This window comes from Gambusia affinis, linkage group LG06 (genome assembly GCF_019740435.1).
Source record: "Gambusia affinis linkage group LG06, SWU_Gaff_1.0, whole genome shotgun sequence".
NCBI classification, from domain to species: domain Eukaryota; kingdom Metazoa; phylum Chordata; class Actinopteri; order Cyprinodontiformes; family Poeciliidae; genus Gambusia; species Gambusia affinis.
Genome location: NC_057873.1, coordinates 10,471,778 through 10,481,121, shown reverse-complemented (window position 1 = coordinate 10,481,121; position 9,344 = coordinate 10,471,778). Strand labels below are relative to the sequence as shown.

General features: G+C 39.7%; 1 protein-coding gene across 4 annotated transcripts in view; it reads right to left on the bottom strand.

Moving 5' to 3' along the window:
- Positions 1-3,701: 3,701 nt before the first annotated feature.
- zgc:153039 (uncharacterized protein LOC767698 homolog) overlaps positions 3,702-9,344 on the bottom strand; it is a 60,040-nt gene continuing 54,397 nt past the window's right edge. For all 4 annotated transcript variants that reach the window (XM_044119521.1, XM_044119519.1, XM_044119518.1 and 1 more), the window contains 2 exons: positions 6,235-6,381; positions 3,702-6,053 (listed from right to left, as the gene is read on the bottom strand). In XM_044119521.1, coding sequence (XP_043975456.1) covers positions 5,098-6,053; positions 6,235-6,381 — 1,103 coding nt within the window. In that variant the 3' untranslated portion in view covers positions 3,702-5,097. The remainder of the gene's footprint in view (positions 6,054-6,234; positions 6,382-9,344) is intronic.

Here is a 9,344-nt window from a genome sequence, read left to right as displayed (position 1 = left end):
AAATATTAATTTTAAAGATTATCAATCGTTGATATATGAACATTTCTTTTTCAAGCGCGTCCCAATTTTTTCCACTTGACTGTATGACCCTACTTTGTTTATTTACACTCAAGGCTCTTAAATCGGATTTTGAATTTAAGTGTTTGATTTGGTGAACTTAACAAAAAAGAAGAAGAAGAAGAAGCTGTAGGGTATAATTAGAAGAGGAGACGGTGACAGGAACGAGGAGAGTGGGTGCGGTAGTGGAGAAGAACCGCTGGTCCTGAGGGGTTTCCCAAAATATGTGTGTCTGTGAGAGGAAGACAAACCAAATAAAGATGGAGACCATAAGGCTGAGTGTGTTTTCACCTCCAAGTCGCACACTCTGCTCTGTCGTGTCTGCAGTCCTGATCAGAGGAAACTTGTCACAACGCTCCCACTTCTGCGGCGTGTCATCGTCCCAACCAACAGGCCCGCCATCGGCGAGCACACCCATGCACATCGCCCGCCTTCTGATTACTTCAGCGTTTGAAAATCTCATCTCCCTCATTGCCTTTCCGCATCTTCCTAATTGTACATGACATGCAGATTACCAAAGTCATCAGATGGATTATGGAGAGAGGGATTGAAGCTGGGGATGTCAAGTGGGATTTGGGCAGAGTTACGCCCCGATTCCATTTCAAGTTAAAGCAGTTTGAGGTCAAACAGACCGCTGGCTCTTACTGTGAATCATTTTTGCATTCAAATGTGCAGAAAGTTGGAGTTCACAACCACACACTCACTTTTAAAGAGTTCTAAAATTCTTAAACTCTACCATTAAAGTGGCAGTCAAAGCATTCCTCACTGCCGTGATACATCTGTTGTGCACTTTAGCCCAACTGAGTCGCGCCACTTGTTTCCCAGGAAAGGCTCAACAATTGTGTGCCGTTATATTTCGGCTCTTTAAGAGCACATGCTGAAAGGTGTCACGTAAACCTCAAAAACAATCTTGTGCAAATGGTTTCTCTTCATGTCAGGCGACCTGCAGCTCTTTCAGCTCTGAATGAGGGAGCCTTTCCTTCACTACATCGCAAATAGATGTGCTGCTTTGTTGCCACAAATTTTTGTCTGTCAGAAAGTTGCAGATGGACCCCAGGTCCAGCGTGAAACCAGGTCCAACAGAGTAATGACACTCTTTGCTATGTGAATGTGTGGACATTTATCTATGGGTCCTCAGTTGGCTCATGAGTTGATAAGACAAATAACTGTAAATCAATACAAAAAGAAATCTGAAATTCAGAATTTTTGTCTTTCAGATCACAGAATGGGGGAAGGAAACTGTAAGTTTAAACATTTTCCATAGTTGGTGTAGGAGACAGAGAACCTCTGCCTTAAAAAGGAGCCAGCATGTTATCACATCCGGTCTTTCTTTACATTATTACTTTAGTTGCTTTTAAAATGCTTCACCTAAGTGGCTTCCAGCCAGCAGCAAGGTTTTAGAATTAAGTTCACAAACTAGACAAACCAAATTTAGCATTCAGCTGTGTCACTAATTCCTGGTCATCATGACTGTTTCTTACATGTTTACAAATGACTCAATCAGTACTTTGCCTGCTTCTTGTTTGTTGAGGTGGATTTATTCACTCTACAGTCTGTTGTTACTTGAAAACACCAGTGGCTCAAACAGTTGAGCTCCAACGTCTCTGAACCTTGAGATATATAGAGAAAACAAGAAGAAATTAAAGATATTTACAGATCAGTAAACATAAATATATGTTATTAAAATGGCTTTAATTTTAAGGAACATTCCTTAAGATACTTCAATGTTTATTTTTCATTTCACTCCTCTTCTCCCTCCACCTGTCCCTTTATTGCCTTGTTTGGAGTATAAAGCAGGAGTTTTCCAAGGCTGCTCTCAGGATAGAGGTTGTGTTACAGCATGTATGTTTGTCCCTTTTCTTGTATCCTTGCAATCAGTAGCAATGTGACATTCTCATGTGCCCTTGAGAACTGGAAATGACTGAGTGTTACAGCCTTGACAGACCTTCCATGTAGCTCAAGGAAGTAACTGTCTTGAAAACCTACAATAAAATCTCTTTTTTCCTTCTCTTCTTTCCTTATCTTATTTACCCTCCAAACTAACTTTTGTCCTTTACACGTTGAAAGAAATACCATGCTTTTCTAATCATTATCAAGTCAACTTTTGTTCCCCAGCACTGTCTCTTTTCATTCAGCTGTGATAAACTGAGGAACGGTGGAGGATTTTGACATTTTCCAACACTAAAGGTGGTGCATCATGGAAATAACCGCAGACACAAAAGTGTCATTTAGAAACCGAGAAAGTTCCTTATTATGCTTCTCTGCATCCTCGCAGTGAGAGTCTTTGTTTGGTCCGGGAGCTTTGTTGTGATAATTGGCTTCATCTGCCACTCCAGTGACGGTGTGCATATATGGTATGACTGATAGCTAAATATAGCTAACTTAGTGTGGGTATGTGGCATTGTGTTATTTATTAAATGGTTATATTTGCAATAGCTTGCAAATATTTTTAAGCCACAAATTGTAAACATTTGATACTTTAAAATATATTCAACTATTTTTTTGAGTTTGTGAAATGTGATGTTCATTTAAACAGAAATTATTGATCAATGAATTGCATGCTGCAATAAAATTAATTGTTCAGTGCAACCTAAATGCATGTTATATTGTTATCTGACACCTTAATGTAAAATGCATCCAGATGTTAAGTTAAACTTAGTTAATTTGAGAAATATTCAATGGTTTTGTCTTTAATAACATACTTGTTGTACCATGCATCTTAAATTATGATGCAAGATCAGACTCAAGCTCTAAGACTTATCTCTAAAAATAATTAATTCATGATTTATCCTTAAAGTTATCCATTTTCAAATGTAACCCTGTTGCATGTGGACATCAGTTATTTGACAGACAAAGTCCATCTCTCTCTATTTGTCGACAATTTTAAAGTTGACTCACTCAATTTGTCTGGAGATTTGCAGAAGTTATTTGTTGTTTTCTATCGAATCAGACAGAAATCATGGAAAATTAGGTTTCCATAATTTCTGACTATTTTGTTTGATAAATTGTGGCAAAGGAGACATCCTTAAATTCAGAAGTGTTTCTTTATTCTAAAGACCAACGATAAAATAAGCATGAATATTTTTAAAACAGTCCTAGTCTGTTCAGTTTATGATGGATGGAGATGCAACTTTTATTCTGATTATCATTGAATGTTCTTTGCTTGATTTGCATTGCACAAATGTTTCCTACAAAGCAAAAAAAACAAACAAACTGCTGGCCATGAAAGTCTATGTTAAACTTCCTAAACACAAACCTACATGGCTAGTTCTCCTGGGGTCTTTCACTCCCTGATAAATGTCAGGTTTTCTCCTCCTATAGATACCAGTGGTTATTTGGGTTTATTTCTCCAATCTCGCTGTTCACCTCAGAACAGAGATGGAATCCATTTCTGTCTGCTTGGCAGTGAGGTGGACTGTAGGACAAGGTAATTTGGCTGGCTGGCACCCTCTTGTATCTCTCTGTCTGAGCTGCTGAGCAATCTCAGTGCTTATTTCTCAAGTTTACCTCGAACAAACAAGTGAGCAAAGGCACAAAAACTCCCAGTTTTCTGTACAGTGGCATACACTGGTCTAAGGCTGTCCACGCGCTCTGACTGGTTGTTAGGTTTGCTATTGGTTTTAAGAATCAACTGTGCAAGCGGAAAAAGGACAAAGATGTTTATCTTATTTATTTTTTTTGCATCAACATGATCAACATCTTGGACAGTTTGGGCATAATTCAAGAGTAATACAAATACTAATTCCTTCACGAAAGAGTGTCTAACTGAATTTATTGTTCTCCTTTAAAATGGAGAACAAGAATCCCATTCAAAGTATTTACTTTGCCAGTGGTTTAAAGAGGAGTGTAGTGTCCAAGCACAAATCTATCAGTAGAAAAACAGTGGAAGTAAAAAGATCACAAGGAAGCACATTTCAGAATGAGTTAAAAAAAATGCAAAAGTATGTCAGGTTAAGAGTGAAATCAGAGCACCAGGTTTTCTTTTCAGCAAAAAAGCTTGGCTTCAAATGTGCTGAAGTCCTTGGGGAGCTGGTCTGATTTATGATTCAAAAAGGAAAGTTTATCAAACCGTTGAGATTGTTGTTACAGATGCTACAGTGTGCAGAACAATGGAAGCATTATTGTCAGAGTATGCTGAGTTGTTCACATATTACTGTGACAGTGAGGCGGCATGCGGTTCCACAGCTCTGCCCTTACATACATTCAAATAAATCCTCCTTTGTCCATACAGTTGAGCAGAATTTACATAAACTCTTTTTCAATGTTACAAGCACTTTAGGTAATGAGTGTGACTGCAGACATGAGCAGATATTTAAATTCATACGGGCAATTTAGCACAAGGCCGGTCAACCAACATGGCCGCTGAGAGTAAACCGAAAGTGACAAGATTCTAGGAGATAATAAAAACAAATGGAGAAAATCTCTGTGATAGTTGGAACAGTTAGTGGAGCTGAAAAATATCAGCTCCACTAACTGTTCCAAGACCTGCACACTGTGCAGTTCGGCTAAAGCAGGGGGAGGACAAAAGTGCATTTGGATAAAAGGAATAATGTCCTGAGATTCCACATAATATCATTTGGGAATAAAAAAAAAAAAAGAGCCCATCGTAGAAGCACCTCTGGTATTATTACCTGGAAAAGAAAAATGAAATGTCTGCTTTAAGCATTAACATTGTGTAACTTCTGTTTCCCAAGTAAAAAAAAAGGCACTTTTTGACCCAAGAACATGTGGAATGGTCATTTGGAGCAATGAAATTAGACTCTAGGCTGAACTTAAAACTAGAGTGAGGTTTCCCCAGAGATACCTTCTGGTACTTGATGAGCGTGCAAAGTTATGTAGTAGTTACAAAACATATAAAAAGGAAATAGTTAAAAAATAGAAGCATTATAAAGGCAGAGAAGGTGTTGTCAGTGAGCTAGCAGTGATAATTGAGAGGTCAATCCTGAGCTGGTGTCCACACCTTTAATGGGGACACTGTAGACTTTGCTCGCTGTCAGAGTGTAAGACGCTCTTCACTGAACACATCAGGAAGAGGAGAGCTCACAGGTCAGTGGTGATGACAGGCGTGACCCCATGGATGAGCAGAGTGGGTCCTAAATCCTGAGTAAGCAGATCCAGTTGGTGTAAGTATGTGGCGTACCGCCGGGTGTCGGCTGGGGGGCGAGGCAGATACAGGAAACGCACAGCAGGAGGTGGCATGGCCTGATCCAGGATCAGCTTGTTGACAGCCACGAGGTAGTCATCGGAGACGCGCGTGGCGTTGCTCGGGAAGCTGTTGGCGTAATCTTCTTCGCTCTCCTCCTCGATGGCTCTGGCCTCCATCTCATCAGCGGTCAAGTCTGAAGACTTGGACGTCAGGTTCCTGTTGAATCCACTTTGCCGCTGCCAGTGTAACGCCACCACCTGGTCCCAGGGTACGGTTTTCACTTGAGCTTTAATTCTCAAATCTTTAAGGAGCTGGCCGAGCTTGGCCTCCGGACCTCTGACGCTTCGCCCCTCCTCCACGCACAGAAAGAGTCGCAGAGTAGCTTTGCGCCAGGATTTCACCATATTGAGGATGCATGCTAGCTGCAGCAGGAACAGGGAGCAGGTGTCGACGTAGCTGCAGCTGTCCGGGCGCAGGAGGTTTACTGGCCAAACATCAACAAACACATTTCCTTTTGCTAGGGCAGAGGGAGGTGAAAGGATCCGAGCTTTATCAAAGTCATTGAAATATCGAGCAAGAACCACATTCTTGAGCATCTTCATGGCGTCAGAAATAACAGAGACGTACTCCTGGGCGCCTAAAACCTTCCCATCCCCAAATTCACCGTAATCTTGCCTTTCACTGGACCCCCGCAGGGAGGCAAAGCGGTGCAGAGGCGGCTGCTCGATGTCCTGAGAAGGACTGAAGGGATCTGAGGACTCGGTGGAAGACACTGACAATTCAATCAGCTTATCTTTTGGAAGGCAGTCGTCATAGAAACCGAGGACCAAGGTGTTGGGGCGCATCCCACCTAGAAGAACAGGAGCAACAAGGAGAAACTAAACAATCAAACCGACTGGAAAAAGACATCATAATTATCCATCATGACAGAATATGAAACCAAGTCAGTCAGCAACTTTAAACTCACACACACAACACAAACATGGTGTACAGCTGCAGCTACATACGACGACACTGGGAGCAGTACTGACCAAGTCCTGAGATGAAGAGTAGATGCTGGACGCCATGACGGACAGAATCTGCCAGAGTCAGGTTGACAAAAGCTTTGATGTTCAGATGGTCTACCAGGGCCAGCCAAGAGTCATACTGAGCCTGCAAGGGGTCAGACGGTAAAGTGCCTGAACGAGAAAAACAACAAAAAACAGACATGTGAGAATCAGGTACATTAGTCAGGATAGGAAAGGACAAGATTTCTGCAAGTTTTAGTAACTTAAATGTAAAACAACTTAAAGAGCATAATGAGTTACACATTTTGCTCGATATCTTGACACCAACATTGGCACCGGCTGATGTTACATTTTTCACCACATCTGTGTAAGTCAAATAAATGAAACTGGGCCGATAATAACAGCATGTTTATTTCCGCCTTGTTGATGTTCGTTGCTGATGCAGCGCAGGATTGTGGGGGAGTTTAACTGAAGCAGAGAAGCGGAGCAGAAGTGTAGTGAAATATATATATTGGTAAATATTAGTTATCAGCCAAAATATCAATATCAATACTGGATATCCATATTGGCCCAAATCTTCTTTGCTAATTTTAGACCTCATGGGAATGGTAAAAAAAATAAATAAAAAAACAAAAAGAAAACTTGTGAACTCAAGTAACTTACCAAATGAAGATCTTTAAAAAATTTTTACCTCATTAACTAAAGATTGTGTTTTATCTCAGACATATTTTTTATTAGGTCATTGTTTGACTTCCATTTGCATGTTTGCTTACTTTGCAGCTTGATATTTTTACAGAAGGATGACCAGTTCATGTATGTATCTTACATACATGTTAATTTATTAAAGGTAAAGGTAATTTTATTTATATAGCACATTTTCAGCAACAAGGCAATACAAAGTGCTTTACAGGAATTAAAAAGATATAGACAAAATAAACCAAAGGAAAGAAAAAAAAAGAAGAAAGAAAAAAAAAGAATCCAATGTTGATCTAAAGTTTGTAAACTAATTGCTCTTGTTCAGGATTTTTAAATATGCTCTGGTCTGATTCCTTTTCTGGGTTGGAAGAACAGGAGTCTTGATCCAAAAGTGTCTCTGCATCTAAATAGTGAGTACTCCACAGCTTCTAAATAACTGATAATCTAAAGATGAGTAGCTAAATTCTAAGTTTGTTCTAGGTTTTTTTCTGGGTTAAAAGTGAGTAGTCAGTTTCTAACAAGTAGTAGTGGAAAAAGTAACTAAGTAGTGACTGTTCCTGTATTTCTGGATTCTAAGTTCATTGTAATTCTAATTCCTTTTCTGGGTTGTAGCAGTACGAGTCTCTGCATAAAAGTTAATCTAAGAAGTATAATGTTGATCTAAATCGTGCGTACTCTACAATTTCCATTACTAATACACTAAAATAATCTATTAGAATTTATTAAAACGGATGGGTAATCCAAGTGTTTTCAGATCTGAATAAAATAGAGATTTCTAGTGTGGTTTAGCAAATAAACCCAAAGATACCAGGTATGGAAACTCCATAGATGACATAAAATACGAGGCAGAGGGAGATGAAGATGTGAGACAAAATGCTGAAAGGTGGGAGTGAGGGAAGAAAGAGAGACAAAGATCCAACTCCAGATGACAGCACAGACAGAATGTTGGACAGAGCAAAGATGCAGAGAGACACAACAGGGAGGCGGGTAATCTATCACTCACAAAAAAGCAACTGTAGGTGCTTGGAAAAATTTCAAAGCCGGTGTCTTTGGGGCTCTTAGTGTGATTGTTGCAAATTATAGGTAAGTACTCTTCTCAGGTTTACAGCAATTAGCTGCAAGACAAACTGAATAAACAGATTATAAAATTTTCCAGGAGTGTAATGAGAATGTCGGAACAAGAAATTCCTCTTTCCTGTTATTGCCTAAATTAATGGATTCATCAGAAGTGGTTCATCAGAACCAGACAAGGGCTCTTTTGTGGCAAATGGACATTTTGAATTTTTTTTTTCCTGCTAACCAATACTTAAGAGAATTCAGATTGAGAAGATTTCATTAAGAGCGGCTTCCTTCTCTGCAGAGAATGTCAGCACAAAAAAAAAAAAAAAAAAAACTTCTCTCCTGTTATTGCTTAAATGAGTGGATTCTTTGTATAAAGACAAAGTGCTTCATGAGAACCAGACAAGGGCTCTTTTGTGGCAAGTAAACATTTTTTTTCCCGCTGTCCAACACTTAAGAGAATTCAGATTGAGAAGATTTCATTCAGAGCGGCTTCCTTCTTCCCCTCTGCTCTACCCACAAACCCCTTACATGTTCTCCAAAGACAAAGAGAAGGTCCAACAATGACCCTGCTACTTGAAATAATTCAGAACACTGACGTCATGTAAGAGAAAGTTGATTCTCCAGTGGTTCTCCAGTATATACAGCTCTCACAATAAGACAGTAGAGGGTCAGTCAATGTCATGAAGAAGCACCAAGTGCTGTATTCTATTCAATGGTGTGTGATGAAAGGTGTGAAACTCTGCAATCCTTTTATTCAGAATTGCCACACAAAGTTTAAAGGTGACCTATTATGCTTCCTTGAACAGGACAGGATAGGTCTATGTGCTATGTAAAACATGTTCATTACATTTTCTGCATAAATTAATTTTTAGATAATGAGATTTCAGTCTCAGTTTTGCCTATTTTGAACTCCCGTCAGAAAAAGCTTTTTTGGGATCTCTTGTCACTTTAAACCCAAATAAACTGTTGCTGGCTGCTCCCCCTCAACTCAATGTTTACACTCGCGCATGAAATGGCTGCAAACCGCTGGGCAATTATACAGCTGTACAGTGCATACAGCAGTAAAATCAGCTGATCAAACTTGCAGGAGCTCCACTTGGGTTCCTAGGTGACGGGCTCTTCTTCGGTGAGGTTACTAAGTGAAGCGCAGCGTCTCCTCATTAGTGATGTTACGTTCCGGGGCTTTTTAAAACGGATGCCAAAAAACATCAACTTAGAGTTAGGCTAAGTTTTTTTAAGCACCTGGGTTGGTTTGAGAAGCAGCAGTAACCCAAATGGAAGTACAAAGACATACAAAATGTGAATTTTACATAATACGTCCCCTTTAAACAGTCTTTACTTTACTTAAGTCTGCTTTTCTCAGAGCAGAAAGTAGA